General features: G+C 47.1%; 1 protein-coding gene across 1 annotated transcript in view; it reads right to left on the minus strand.

The window, feature by feature from the left end:
- Positions 1 to 3489: 3489 nt before the first annotated feature.
- Positions 3490 to 15124, minus strand: part of IZUMO4 (IZUMO family member 4) — a 147125-nt gene continuing 135490 nt past the window's right edge. Inside the window, exon 6 of the mRNA XM_086945490.1 lies at positions 3490 to 3541. Within this exon, the coding sequence (XP_086801616.1) occupies positions 3490 to 3541 (52 nt within the window). The remainder of the gene's footprint in view (positions 3542 to 15124) is intronic.

Raw genomic sequence — 15124 nt, forward strand, 5'->3', positions numbered from 1 at the left:
TTGAATTCTGGCTTTGTAAAGAATTATTTCTCCTTCTCTGTTTTGGATTAATCTCCTCAATATATAAAGAATAAGTGATACACCAATTGGTGCTGTAAGATATGTCTAGGACCATCTTTGTTGCTTTATACTAATAGATACCCAGGTCCTTTGACTTATTGGGTTAACCCCATTGAATTAATAGCCTCAAATTTATCTGGCAGGGAAAACGGACACCACTGTCCTACAATTTACTGACAATGTCGCGAACTGGGGGCGGCGTGGCCCTCCCGGACTTTCTAACTTATTATAGAGCAGTTCAACTACGAGTGCTCGGCGAGTGGTCATTGCGAGAGTCTGATAAATGATGGCTCCACATAGACAGACAGGTGACTGACAGGACTATCTGGGACCTACCTTGGAGACACAATTTGGATAGACCACTGAACGCATACTTAGGTGTCCCTACCTCCACCACCCTGCATGTGTGGGATGCAGTCACTAAATCACTACCTTTGACCACGTTTCCTTCCCCCTATACCCCCATCCACTTCGCCAACGACTTCCCTCCTGCGCTTCGAGAGGGGCCCTTGGATTTGTGGAGGGACGGCGGCTGCCTAACGATCTCAGACTTATTTCAAAGTGGCAAAATACGCTCCTTCCCAGACTGCATGGATCGCTTTCACCTCCGCACACTGAACGGTTCCACTACTCGCAACTAATTCACTGGGTACAGGAACCCCAGATGAGTCAAGCTGCCACTAGGGATTACCGCCCAAAAGAAAAATGTGTTCAGACCCGCAGTACGGGTAAAGGTTGTATATCCTTCCTATACAGGTTACTGCTGGCCCTCTCCCCACATCGAACACAATGACATAGAACACTTTGGGATGACAGACTTCGAACTCCGCCATCGGAGAAACAATGGGAGTCTCTCAATAAAGACATAGCGAAATTCAACAGATCCATGTACCTCCGAGAAGCCCACTACAAGATACTGCACTACTGGTACCTATACCCCCACAAGTTACACTCTATCTTCCCGGGCACCTCAGATCGCTGTTGGAGGGGTTGTGGCCTACTTGGGGATTTTAAACACAAATAGTGGGACTGCCCTATCATCCAAACTTTCTGGAAGGAAATCCTGGCCCAAATTAAGCTCATATTGGGATACCCTATAGGGGACTCTATAGAACATGTGTTACTAGGCCTTCGAGATCCGCTACTCAAATATCAGACTCCTGCTGACCGCTCGGCCCTTTGGATGTGCCTGGGGGCCGCCAAGGTGGCTATAACTGCAGCGTGGAAGAAACCTACGGCCCCCTCCCTCACCCAGTGGCACGCAAGCCTTTGGAGAGCGCTGGCGATGGAGCGTCTGACTAATACAGCTGATGATACCCGAAAGGGATTTGAATATATTTGGGGTCCCCTGGTAAGCTACCTTTCAGAGGGCCTTTCTATGTTTGCTTGTCATCCCCGACTCAGAGCCCTACACCTCTTCTTGATCTAGCAACCTACATGAGGGATGGCTCTCCTCCCCTTGATGCCTGTTCGACGCCTGCGCTGAGAGGGCATTCCGCACTGGCTGTGGGATGCCCTTGACTAACATTGACCTCCTCCCCATTACCTCTCCAACATTCCCGGGTGTCATCATTGTTTTTTTTAGTTTATTTTGTATTAACTGGTTATCTCCTTTTGCTTTTTCTTTCTTGATGAGATGATTACTGTTGTGCTGCGACCAGCAGCCAGAGAAGCCTCTTTCTAGAACTAGGAGTGCTTTTTTTGGCGTCTAAATGACATTTACCCCTAAGGGTGATATGAGGTGGTCCTCATAAGGGGGCCATAAAGGAGTTCAGTTTGGGTCCATAAGTTTTACTAATGCATTCACTCCTGGTTCAGCTAAACACTGGGTGTGATTACCCAGAGTATACGAAACTGTGTCTTATTTTCTTTGGCTATCTAATGACGATACTCGCATCCACTGAATGTATGTCTGCTGATTAAGCAATGTTTTGATATATTGTGAAAATACTTCAATAAAAAGAATTTGATATAAAAAGGCGACACTACTCTGCAAACAGATCCTCTCGAAGGTGCCGGGCTGGACCAAGCTGTGTGGAGAAGCAGTGTTCTCTCTTTCTCTTGTCCCATTCCCCTTCCCTTTTGGGACACCTGCTAGGACTCCTGTAGCGAGTTCAGTAGTGCCGAGAGGTGTTCTAGGAGGAGAGAGGACAGTTCATCGCTCCAGCAGACAACCTGCCCTTCAGGTAGGTGACTGAGCCACAGTCTTACTGTATTCACATACATTCATAATGATGATAGCACGCACATGTGTAATGACCTACTCACATGTCAGCATGCATGAACTGGTACGTCTGGAATAATGTGTGCGCCACTTACTTTTTTTTTATTGACTGATCCAAGATGGTGAACACCACTTACATCAGTATATTAAAAAATGACAATGTAAGCATGTGAAAGCATTTTTCTGTGTAGCAAATGATAGCTGCTGGGTCCACCAAATAAATTAAATGTTATTCAACGGGAGAAGAGGGAAGCTTGTCAGGGGGAGAAACACACTACAGAACAGTACACAAGGAGGAAAGCAAAACTGCCCAATAGCGGAGGAGCACTTGAGAGAGAGAGATGGATAACACAAGTACAATCATGAATTGCTTGACCAAAAAGAGAAAAATTGCTTTATAAGAGTAAGCTGTGGGGGATACAAGTCAGTCAATCAAAAGGATGGCCAGAAGGCTGTGCTTCAGGGAAGGGACAAGCACAAGAAGGAGAAAGCAAACCATCAAATATGAAACGATCAAATGACATTGCAATAACGCCACTGAGATCCCAAGCTTGTATAATGTCTGGGTTAAGGTTGCCTCCGTAGCCTCTGTGGTCTTGCTTAAATATGTAGTACAAAGTATTATTTCATTTTTTGAGTTTTATTACAGTGTGGCCTGTGTCAATGTCGACAAAACACTACTTTACAAAGAAGAAGCAGCCATGCAAAGAATCGCTTTAAAACAAATACTTCAATAAGCAATATATCTTCATAAACAAATTGAAGACAACAACAAAATCCTCCATTAAAATATAAATGAATTCAACATTCTTTTAGGTGTCAATTTAAGTTTTTAACTAAGTCTTAAGCTATAAAAGTATACGACTTCAGCAACAAACAGCAAACACGTTCTCAATTAATCATAAATATAGCTTTAGGATTATAAATCAATATATTTTAGTAGACGTAGGCGAGATTCATTCTAAATAACGAATTATATTGCTATGTTTATAAGTAGACATGTTTTAGGAGATATAGGCAAGGGATGCAATCTGAATCTATAGGAACATACAACCATCTTGGTCGACGTGTTTTGTCATCCTTATAAAGCTCACACATATAAACAACCACAGAAAGTGTTGCAAATTCATGGCTTCAAATGCTTCTTTCACACTTTTCAGCCTTAAACAATGTTTTTCAAGGCTCCTTTCCCAGCAACCCTAGACTTACACATATTCAGGGATAGTTTTCAGGGCCAGTTGCCACTCTTCTACCGTCCTTAAAGAATAAAAAAAAAGGTAAGAGTTGGTGGTGCAGAAATAACATGCAATAATGCAAAACTGTGTGTTACTATATAAAAAATGTTTGTGATTTGTGGCAATGTAGATATGCAATTGCTTTGTCAAGACCAGTCCATTCTAAGTCACATTTTATAACTGAACAAAACACTAAAACATAAGCCAAGCTGTGTGAATTTTTGGATTATAAATTAAGACTGCATGCCAACGCCTAACGCGTTGTGTTCAAACCTATTGCATTGCTATGATTTAAGGGACAACAACAAATTAAGAATGCTAACCGTACTTGTAACTGAAACTTGACTGCACTTTTTTTTTGTCAGATGCAGACTCCTTTGCTACTGTGCGCTTATGCACATTGTACGACAATAAAATAATTATTTTGTATCTCCCTGTTGATAGTGTGGTCTCAAGGTACACCCTACAGGAAACAGCTCCACAGAAAATAAGTTACTTACCAGTAACTGCAGTTCTCCAGTATTTGTATCTTTCTTATGCTTGAATCATTCCCAGTCGTAAAATTGGGAGTCCCACTGTAACATAATAAAGCAGTGTGTATCACTATCATAGGCTATAATGGCAATGGAAATGTCAGTTTGTTGGCCCATCTATGCCCTTTTGAAAAAAAGACTAAACTTGAAATATAACCAATCAGGCAACAGCACCCTCTAGAACACTTCCAACAGAGGCCGAGTCCCTCAGATTTGCAAGCAAAAGTGGGACTAAATAATCCCAAGCTATAAGGGGAGCCTATCCGGGGAGGAGGGTGGGTTGCATGGGAATCTATGAAAGTTACCTATACTGTAGAACTGCAGTTACAGGTAAGTAACTTAGTTTCTTCTCCAGTATTGGATCTTTCATAGATTCACATGCTTGAATCAGAATAGCAACATCACAAAATAATATGATGGACAGAGTGTTAAAACTATTCAAACACTCACCCCCAGTTACAAATCTGTGTTTAATCCATCGATATTTTGCTCGACACGTCACCCAAGTTTGGATCCAGCAATATACAAATCAGTCTTGAGCCTGCTCCCCATGGGAACAGTCCAGCCCGAACGGCCAAGCCAGGTCCTCCCTGGACAGGTAACAAGCATCCTGGGACCGGTTTCAGGGTATCACCCCTCATCAGCCAGGCTAACTTGAATCCAGGGAGCACGGGACTCACGTCTGGGCATACCCGTAGCCACTTAGGGCGCACATAGCAACATCACCAAATAAAAAGATGCAGGGTCAAGACTGATTTGCATATGGCTGGGTTTAAACTGGAATGGCGTGCAAAAAAATGATGGATTCAGGCACAGATCCCTGTACTGGGGGTGAATGTTTGCCATTGTTTTAGCATTCCATCCATCAATTGTTCTTTTTGCATTTCTTGCCCTAAGTGGGAAGGGTATGCTCAGACGTAGGTTCCGTGCACACCATGCCACTGGGGTCAAGCTAGCCTAGTTGATGAGGGGTGATACCCTGAAATCGGTCCCAGGATACTTGTTTCCGGTCCACGGAAGACCTGACCTAGAATTTCGGGCTGAACTGTTCCCATGGGGAGCACAGTCAAGACTGATTTGCATATGGCTGGGTCTAAATTGGAATGGCATGGTGTGCAAAAAAAGCAATGGATTTATGCCCAGATCTCTGTGCTAGGGGTAAATGTTAGACATTGTTTCAGCATTCTATCAATTATTCTTTTTTCATGAATCAGAATAGCAAGCAGTTACTGTATATTTGCATATCTTATAGAATTAGCACAAATAGCAAATGGTGGGTAGAAAATATATATACACATTCATATGCAATTTAATAAATTCATATATAAATATATATATCATAAGTTAAAATTTGCATAAATATATAAGCAAACACATGGAACCAAAAGAGGCTCCCCTTATTGAAATAAGTGGTGTAGTAAACCTGTCCAACTGCTGCATCAATGGCTGTGTCACTTCCTGGTAATAATTCTGCAAGAATTATATGCCAACTCTTCCAAGTTGCAGCACAACATATCTTCTCCAGAGGCACCGCAAACAAAGTAGTTGACGTGGAACAAGCGCTAGTTGAGTGCACCCTGGTTTGCCCTGTGAGGGGCTTGCCACCCTTTGAGTGGCAGAACTGGATTGCAGCTAAAATTCATTGAGCGACGGTTGCTATTGTGACTGGAGCACCCTTCTGAGTTTTTCTATCTAAGTTCAACAGTTGGTCAGTTCTCATGAGTTGTTTAGTGAGATGCAAGTAGAATTTTAGATATCATTTGATACCTAGCATATGAATAGACCTCTCAACTGGTGATGTTGGATTTTGGAAGAAAGTCCGAAATATTACAGGTTCATTGAGGTAATCCGAAGGAACCTTCGGAATACATCTTTGGATTGACTGTGAGAAGTAATAAACTGCTAAGGCACAAGAAGAATCTTAAGTTGAGAAAGCCTGAACCTCCTCTACCTTCCTGGTCGGAGTGAGAGCTAGTAACAAGGTGACCTCCATGTGATAAATATGAGGTGTGCTCTGTGAATGGGTTGGAACAAACTCTTCATGAGTTGAGATAGAACTACGTTCAGGTGCCGGTCTGGGGAAGAAGCCCTTACAGGAGGAAAAAAACTGAATAATTCTTTCATGAACTGTTTGATGATTCTGCAAGAGCAGAAAGAGAGAAAATGTGATGAGCATCCATATCTTGATGTTGCTGTAAGCCATACCTTAACAGACACATGTATCAACCATAACTGAGCTACGAGAGGAGATAGTTATCTGCCAGATTATGCTAGTAAGGGACGTAGGTTTAATTTCTGGTGCCATAGGCAGAAACATTTCCATTACGATTTACATGTCTATTGTGTCTTCCACCTTGACTTGGAGAGAATACACCTGCAGTCCTGAGGAACATTGAGATCTTTAAATTCATGGAATTTAGGAACTGTGTGCATAAGAGGAGAGAAGTCGGGTCAGGATGAATGACATGGCCTTAGTTCATCATCAAATGTTTATGGGATGTTGGAAGGTGAATGTGATAGTATTCCGATAGCAGGAGAAGCTCCGTGAACCAATGCTGCATGGGCCACCTGGGGGCTATCCGGATGAGACGACGCCTCTCCGCTTTCCTCTTGCTGAGAACCTTCTGTATTAAAGGCTTCAGGGGAAAAAAGGTAAGCAGAGATCCCAGACCATCTGCCGAAAGGCATTCCTCTACGATTCTGGATGTGGATGCCAACTTGAATAGAATTAGCATTTGCTGATTTTATTTGTTGCAAAGAGATCTAGACCTGTTTGCCACAGAACAAGAAGATCATATTTAGCACCCACTATTCATGGAGGCGGTTTCATTGCAAGCTGATGGTATAGTCCATGCAAACTAACACAGAGGACTAAGCTATCATTGGCAGGAAAGCTTGGAGACTGATTTAGATGGCTTTGAGATGCAGGCGATTGCTATATATGCCTTTTTGATGCGGAGACCACTTCCCTTGAATTTTCAGGTTCTGTAGATGACCGCCCCAGCTCTACAGGGTGGCATCCACAGTCATTATGAAGAGAGGTATTTGAGGTAAGAACGTGAGGTCCTCTGACAGGTAGGAGGTCTGGGACCACCAGGCTAGAGCTTTCATCATACTTGTGGGAAGATCACCAGGCCCTTGAATGATTCTTTTGTTTGAATCTATTGTTTTTGTTGCTGTTTCTGTAAGGCTCTTATTTTCAGGCATGCAAGAAGGGTCATATTGATCGCTGAGTAAATGATGCCCAGAAGCTAACTGAACAGACGGGCATATTTATTTGTTTTTAGTTCGAGAGCCAGTTCCTTGAGCTTTCGTAGCTTGTCTTGGGATACATAATCTTTGCCTTGGATAATATCTAGTGTTGCAGCCCAGGAACAGTATCTTCTTGGATGGAGGAGTTGATGATCTTTGATAATTCGCAAAGAGCCCTAGTTTGTGAAACAACTTTAGGCAAGCCTCTGGGGCCTTTGACACTTTAAATGCCAATGGTGCTTTTATCAACCAGTTGTTGAAGTAGGTGAATACCTGATCACCGTCCTTCCTGAAAAAAACTGTCACAGGACTAGGCATTAGATCAAAATGCAGGAAGCTGATTTGAAGCCAAATGGGAGAACTTTGATGTGTGGGTGGGAATATGGAAGTATGGATTACGTAAATTCAGAGCTGTCATGTGGTGTCGGAGAGAATGACCATGTAAAAGTATTGTTTCCATAAATACTTGTGTAATTTCCAGAGGTCTATGATGGATCGCCACTCCTCTGTTTTTGTGACTGAGGAAAAAACGAGAATAGAAGCCAGTTCCCGGCTGAGAATGTGGGCCTTTTTCTGTATGGAACCTTTAGTTAGCGTAGCTAGCATTCCATTCTGAAGCCGATGGAGATAAGGTGGGCCACCTCGTTTTGATGGAGTGGTGGGAGGAATTTGGGTGAACTCTAACATCTGACCATATGTGATGAGATCCAAGACTTATTAGTCCAAAGCTATTTTCTGCCATAAATGACATTTTGGAATTGTTTCTTCCACAGGATGGCGTAAGCAGCACCAAAAGGTTGTCATTGTAGATCCGCTAGCCTAAGGGCTACTGAGAGGGTTGCTAACTCTGATGCCTCTCGTTTCCTCCTTGATACAGAGAAGTGTCTCTTTTGCTGGTCTCTTTAACCCTTTCGATGCTCATGACGAGCTCAGCTCGTCATGATGCACGGTTGAGCTGTGCTCATGACGAGCTGAGCTCGTCATAAAACAATAATAATGAGAAAAAGTCAGCACAGGAGGGGAAAACACCTAGCAGCCAAGGTGTTAAAGGGTGCTTCTTTCAAAATTGTAATGTGCCAAAAGATCTTGCAGTGTCAGTCAGCCTTGACTGCTTGCAAGGCATCATCAACGTGCTTGCCAAACAGAGCGTCGCAATGGTAAAGTAAAACTATTAGATATATTTGCAGCTCAGGTTCTAAATGTTGTGGCCTAAGGACCACTGATCCTGCCAGTTGTGGGACACCTATTGAAGCTATATCTACAGCACAATTTATGGTTTTCTGATGAGAACGTTTTGCCTCCCCTGCAGAAACTTTTTTAATTTCTGCCCTTTCTGTCTACCCGAGTGGCAGGAAGATCAACGCGAACTACAGTTCGCGCCGTCCACCGCCGCTTGCGGAACTCCGCTTTGCAGACATACTCCGCCCAGGCCTAGTCTGGATCTCAAGCTGTTTCGGTCCGCCTGGTGGTTCGGTCAATAGTCCTTGATAGAAGGGTCCTTTTTAGGTCATGCTCACGCAGCGCGCATGCGCTGCATAGGCGGGGACCTTTAGCAATGGACCAGCACTTTGCCTAAAAGCGTGCACATTTTGCATTGCTTTCTATTGTAACGTGTGCACGTTTGCCGTTTCCCTTGCGAGAGCGAGCATCGGCGCTATCTGTTTGTAATTATCTTGAAAACAGATGGTGCCCCTGCTCGCACCGGAAGGGAAACGCTGTGGGTGGCTGGTCCCTGTCAACAGACGCCTTGTCTTTTTTTGCAGTGTTTAACAATGACAGACGGGCTACTTTTCTTGTGTTGTGTGTGGCTCGCCCAACTTGATTCTGGCAACATTGTATGTTTTTTTCCCCAACAAAGCACACGTGCTAGCAAACATGCGTTTTTTGTGCACAAGTACACTAATTTGTCACACCGTTCGCTCATGCGCATCGGAATGACAGACAATCAGTTTCAAAATGGCAAGAAAAATATAGGAACCACAGCGTATATACGGTTTAACAAAAAACTATGAGAAAACAACACAACCAGTTTCAGAGCAACTCTAGCGAGCTGCAAGAAAATATGTCACCATACAGGTAAGTGTGGGAGGAAAACGTTCACAGTTGGAAAAACTTGTGAATTTATTCATACTAGGAGAAAGTAAAGCACAAGTTACTTACCTTCGGTAACGATATATCTGTAGGTAACTGTAGTTAGTGTTAGATTCCTTACCTTAGAATATCCCCAGGCGTCAGACTGGATCCGGAAAGTTTTGCCTAGCAGTACCCTTGCGCGTCGGTAGGCGTCGTCCACGGCTCCGTGTCCGTCGTCGGCATTGTCGGAGTACTTAGACGCCGCACTCGCGTGCTGACGTCAGTTCTTATACATAGATTTTCCGTGCCAGAAACGCAGAGCCATGATACAAACCGACACTGGTGCCATGAAACTAGGGCCCCCAAAGGAACCTTAACCCTAGATATCAGTTCGCAGAACGGGGAGGATGGGTGGGGCTGTAAGGAATCTAACACTAACTACTGTTTCGTACAGATTTATCGTTACTGAAGGTAAGTAACTTGTGCATCTGAAAGAAACAGGTTAGTGTTAGATTCCTTACCTTAGAATAGATACCCCAGCAATACCAACCCTGGTGATGGGTCTGCGAACCAAGATCACACCAGAAAGTCCTGGAGCACGGATCAGCCATAGAAGCCTTCTCTCCGGACTTGACTGTCCAGGCAGTAGTGTCTAGTGAACGTGTGCAGCGAGGCCCACGTAGCTGCCTGACAGATCTCCTGCAAGGGGCTCCCCGACCCAGGTCAGTAGTAGCCGCCGTGGCCCGAGTGGAGTAGGCACGCAGCCCCACCGGAGGCTCCTTCTTAGCCAGAGACTAACAGGCCTTAATGCACAAGAAGGATGCAGGAGGCCATCAGCCCCAGAAGCTGGAACTGGCGTGTGCGGTCCAAATAAAATGAGAGCGCAAGTTTTGGGTCCAGACGGTGGAGCCTCTTCCTCTTTTGAGGGATGCGGAAAGAAGGTGGGCAAGGTGATGGACTGCCCGATGTGGAAGGCTGTAACAACCTTGGGCAGGAAAGAGGGACATGTTTTTAAGACAACTTTGTCCGGATGGACAGAAAGGAAAGGAGGCTGAGAAGAAAGAGCCTGGAGCTCGATCAACCTCCTGGCAGAGGTGATGGCAACCAGGAATGCAGTCTTAAGAGTAAGAAGACGGGGAGGATAATTGTAAAGTGGCTCAAAGGGAGCGCACATCAAATAAGTTAGAACAAGGTTCAAGTCCCACTGAGGTATCACGAAAGGAACAGGAGGAAACATGTGAGTGATGCCCTTCAAGAATCTATTTACAACAGGGGACTTGAAAAGAGAAGGCTGATCAGGAAGCCTTAAGAAGGCTGAAATGGCAGAGAGGTAGCCTTTGACAGTGCCCAGAGAAGAGCCCTGCTGGGCAAGTGAAAGAAGAAAGAGGAGAACCTCTGAAAGAGGGGAAGAAAGGGGATCAACAGTCTTTGCAGTGCACCATGCCACAAATCTGTCTTGACTTGGGCCCGGTCGCGCCTGATCTTCTTCAGCGCTCTGGGCAGAAATGGTATAGGCGGAAAGGCGTACAACAGACCGCAACTCCACTCGTGACAAAAAGCGTCGCCGAGCGAGTGCCACCTTGGAAATTCCAACGCGCAGAACTGATGACATTGCGCGTTCTCTTCTGTGGCGACCAGATCTAACCAAGGCTCTCCCCACTGCCGAAAGAGACCTTGTGCCACGTCCGAGTTCAGACGCTATTCGTGATCCATCATGCACCGACTGCTGAGTTCGTCCATCCTGGCGTTCAGGGAACCTGCCAGGTGTTGAACCACCAGGGTGACGCCCTGGAAATCCAGCCATTGCCAGAGGCGCAGAGCCTCCTGGCAAAGGGTCCACAACCCCACCCTGCCCTGTTTGTTGCAGTATCACATGGCGGTGGTGTTCGTGAACACCTGCACCACACTTCCCCGGACAGAGGGAAGGAATGCCTTCAGTGCAAGCCGGATCGCCTGCAGCTCCAGAAGTTTGATGTGGAACCGGGACTCTGCTGGAGACCAGAGGCCTCTGATCTCCGCCTCTCCCATGTGGCCCCCCCCAGCCCAGGAGGGACGCATCCGTCACAACTACGTGCTCCGGTTGGGGTAGGGAGAGAGATCTGCCGCTGACCCAATCGCGGACCGTGATCTACCACTGCAACTGTTTTGCAGTGCCCTCCGAGATCAGGACATGGTCGGACAGGTTGCCCTGATGCTGGGCCCACTGAAACTTCAGGTCCCACTGCAGAGCCTGCATCCGCCACCTGGCGTGATGCACCAGAAGGATGCTCGAGGCCATCAGCCCAAGAAGCCGCAGCGTCAACCTGACCGAGACCCGGGATAAAGGCTGAAAGATCGGAATCAGAGCCTGAATATCCCGAACCTGCTGTTCGGGAGGATAAACCCGCAACTGCGCCGAATCCTGAACCGCTCCGATGAAGAAGAGCTTTTGAGAGGGACACAGGTGTGACTTCGGCACATTGATGGAAACCCTAGCAAGTGCAGGAGGTCGGCCATAGTCTGGAGGTGGCTGAGAGATGAGCTGCGACCACCGCCATCACTTTCGTGAACACCCATGGGGCGCTGGTAAGGCCAAAGGGGAGCACAGTGAACTGAAAGTGCTCGTGGCCTACCGTGAACTGCAGGTAATGCCGGTCGGTCGGCAGGACGGGGATGTGGAAATTAGCGTCCTGCAAGTCCAACGCTACAATCCAGTCTCCGGGGTCCAGGGCAGCTAAACCTGAGCCAAAGTCAGCATCTTGAACTTCTCCTTCCGGAGGAAGCCGTTGACATTACGCAGGTCCAAGATAGGGCGTAGGCCCCCTTTGCCCTTCTTGGGAACCAGAAAGTAGTGGGAATAGCAACCACACCCTACTTCTGGCCCAGGAATGCGCTCGATGGCCCCCTTGGCCAAGAGGGCCGATACTTCCTCTTGCAGAAGTTGCAAGTGATCCCTGACACGCGGTGGTACTGCCGTGGCATGGCTGGAGGGGTCGCCTCGAAGGGGAGGGAGTAGCCCCTTCGGACGATTTGCAGCACCCACCTGTCCGAAGTGATGTCGCGCCAGAGTAGGAGGTGATGGCTGACTCTGCCCCCCACCGGCGTCAAATGGGCCTGAAAGCTCGGACTAGGAGGGCTTTGAGGCATATGCTGCGGGGGTGGATGTGGACTGGCCTCGCCGTTGTCCCCTGGCACCGCCACGGCGGTTACCACGTGCCCCGCCGCGCTGGATGTTAGACTGCGGCCCGTGGCTGGCAGGACGTGAAGGGGCGCCCCTTCCTTGGCCACGAAAGGAGCGAAAGGCAGAAGATGGCTGACGCTGGCCCGACAGGCCCAAGGACTTGGCCGTAGCCCTGGAGCCTCTGAAGCATTCAAGCGCATGATCTGCCTTGCCACCAAAGAGGTGGCTGCCATCGAACGGCATGTCCATGAGGGTGTTCTGGACATCAGTCGAGAAGTTGGCGGACCTCAACCAGGCGTGGCGGCGAACCACCACCGTAGTTGACATCGTCCTGCCCAGCGAGTTTGTGGTATCCAGCCCACAATGAATGAAATACAGCGCTGCATCTCGTCCCTCCGCAAGGGCTTGAGCGAGCTTTGTCCGGGCCCCCTCCGGGCACTCCGGCAGCACGGACGCAAATGTATCCCACAGAGAGTGGGTGTAACAGCCCAAAAGGCAAGCGGTGTTGACTGACCGCAATCCCAAACTGAGGGAGGGGAACAGTTTCTTGCCAAACTGTTCATACCTTTTGGATTCCCGATCTGGAGGTGCAGTCGGGAATGCGGACTGGGAAGTAGAGGCCTGGATGATTAGGCTCTCGGGGTGGGGTGGGTGGACAGAAAACTAGGGTCGCCCGGAGCCGGGCTTTGGCGCCTGGCGACGTTCGTATCTAAGGGGAAACTGTAGCAGGCCTGGACCAGGTGCCCAACAGGACGTCCGTGAGAGCCTCATTAAACGGCAGTAGAGGCTCCGGAGAGCCTGCCTGCAGTTTAAGGACCACAGTGAGGATGTTGGACCTCAGTCGCGATAGGGAGCTCAAGAGCCAAGGCCTGATTTCCTGAAGCTTTTTGTTCTTTGAAGATAAAACTTCAAACATTGTTTAATGTCCAAAGAATGCAGTTTTCTTTCCGACGGGGTTGTAGGATTTGGGAAGAAAACTCGCAATTTCACTGGTTTGTTTAGATGGAACTGAGAAGGCAGTTTGGGTATGAAAGTTGGATTTGTTCGAAGAGTGGCATACTCTTGAGAGAAATGTAAGAAAGGTTCCTTTATAGTGAAAGCCTGAATTTCTCCCACTCTTCTGGTAGAAGTTAGGGCTAAAAGCAAGGCGACCTTCCATGTCAGGTACTTGAGGTCGGCTTTGTGAATCGGCTCGAACTGGTGCTTCATCAGTTGTGAGAGGACTGTGTTGAGTTCCCATTCCGGTGGAGAAGGTTTAACCGGAGGATAAGTTCAGAAAAGACCTCTCATGAACTGTTTTATCAGTGATGAAGAACATAGTGAGGGAATGTCAGCCACCTTCCTGAACCTGGATAGAGCCGCTAGATGGACCTTTATCGAAGAGAAAGAAAGACCAGAACGAGCCAAATGTAAGAGATAAGGAAGAATGTTTTCTGCTGGAGCTTCAATAAGGTGTAAAGCATTTGAAGTACACCAGGAGCAGAATCACTTCCATTTGAGACGATAAGTCTTTAATGTGCTTTGGCCTCGTGCTTTCTTTAAGATGTCCCCGGCAATCCTGAGGAATTTGGATGTGTTGAAATTCTAAGAAGTTAGGAGCAATGCGTGCAATTTCAGAGATTGAGGGTCTGGGTGATGTATCTGACCCCCGTTGCGTGACAGTAGTGTTGGAGCTGGGAGAAGTTTGATTGGAGGCTCCTGCGATAGCAACATGAGCTCCTGAAACCAATACTGAAGAGGCCATCTGGGAGCAATTAGGAGGAGACGGCAGCTCTCCAGTTTCATCTTGCGCAACACTCGTGGAATCAACAGGATCAGAGGAAAGGCGTAGGCATAAATCCCTGACCATCGCATGGACAAGGCATTCCCTGTTGAGGGTATCTGCTGGTGTAATACCGGCATTTCTTGTTCTGTTGGGTCGCAAACAAGTCCAACGTTGGCTGGCCCCAAGTCTGAAACACCTTGATCAATTGAGTGTTGTCCAGCTCCCACTCGTGGCAATCCGACAAGGATCTGCTGAGTTTTATCTGCTAGGGTATTGTGGAGGCCCTTGACATGTTCCGCCTTGAGAGTTATGTTGTGAAGTGTCAGCCGTTCCCATAACTCCTGAGCCTCCTTTGAGAGCGAAGCTGACTTTGTCCCTCCCTGCTTGTTTACATTAAACATGCTGGTGGTATTGTCCGTTCGGACCAGGAAGACCCTGCGATTCTGGGAAGGAACGCTTGTAGGGATAGAAAGATGGCTCTCCACTCTAGACTGTTGATGTGAATTTTTTGTATTTCTGGGACCATTTGCCCTGCACTTGCAAGTCCTGGAGATGACCTCCCCAGCCCTCCATGGACGCATCTGTCGTTAGAACGAAGTCCGGAGGAGTTTGCAAGAATGTGAGTCCTTGTTTTAGATTGCGTAGTTGCGTCCACCATTGAAGAGCATCTACCATGCGTGGGGTGACTTTGATGATGTCCTGGAAAGAACCTGTCGCTTGTTGTCACTGGAGATGTAGCTCCTCCTGTAGAGGCCGCATTTTGGGACGTGCCAGTGGATTGAGATTTATGGCCGAAGAACACATTCCCATAAGTGAGGGAAA

This window comes from Lissotriton vulgaris, chromosome 12 (assembly GCF_964263255.1).
Source record: "Lissotriton vulgaris chromosome 12, aLisVul1.2, whole genome shotgun sequence".
NCBI classification, from domain to species: Eukaryota; Metazoa; Chordata; class Amphibia; order Caudata; family Salamandridae; genus Lissotriton; species Lissotriton vulgaris.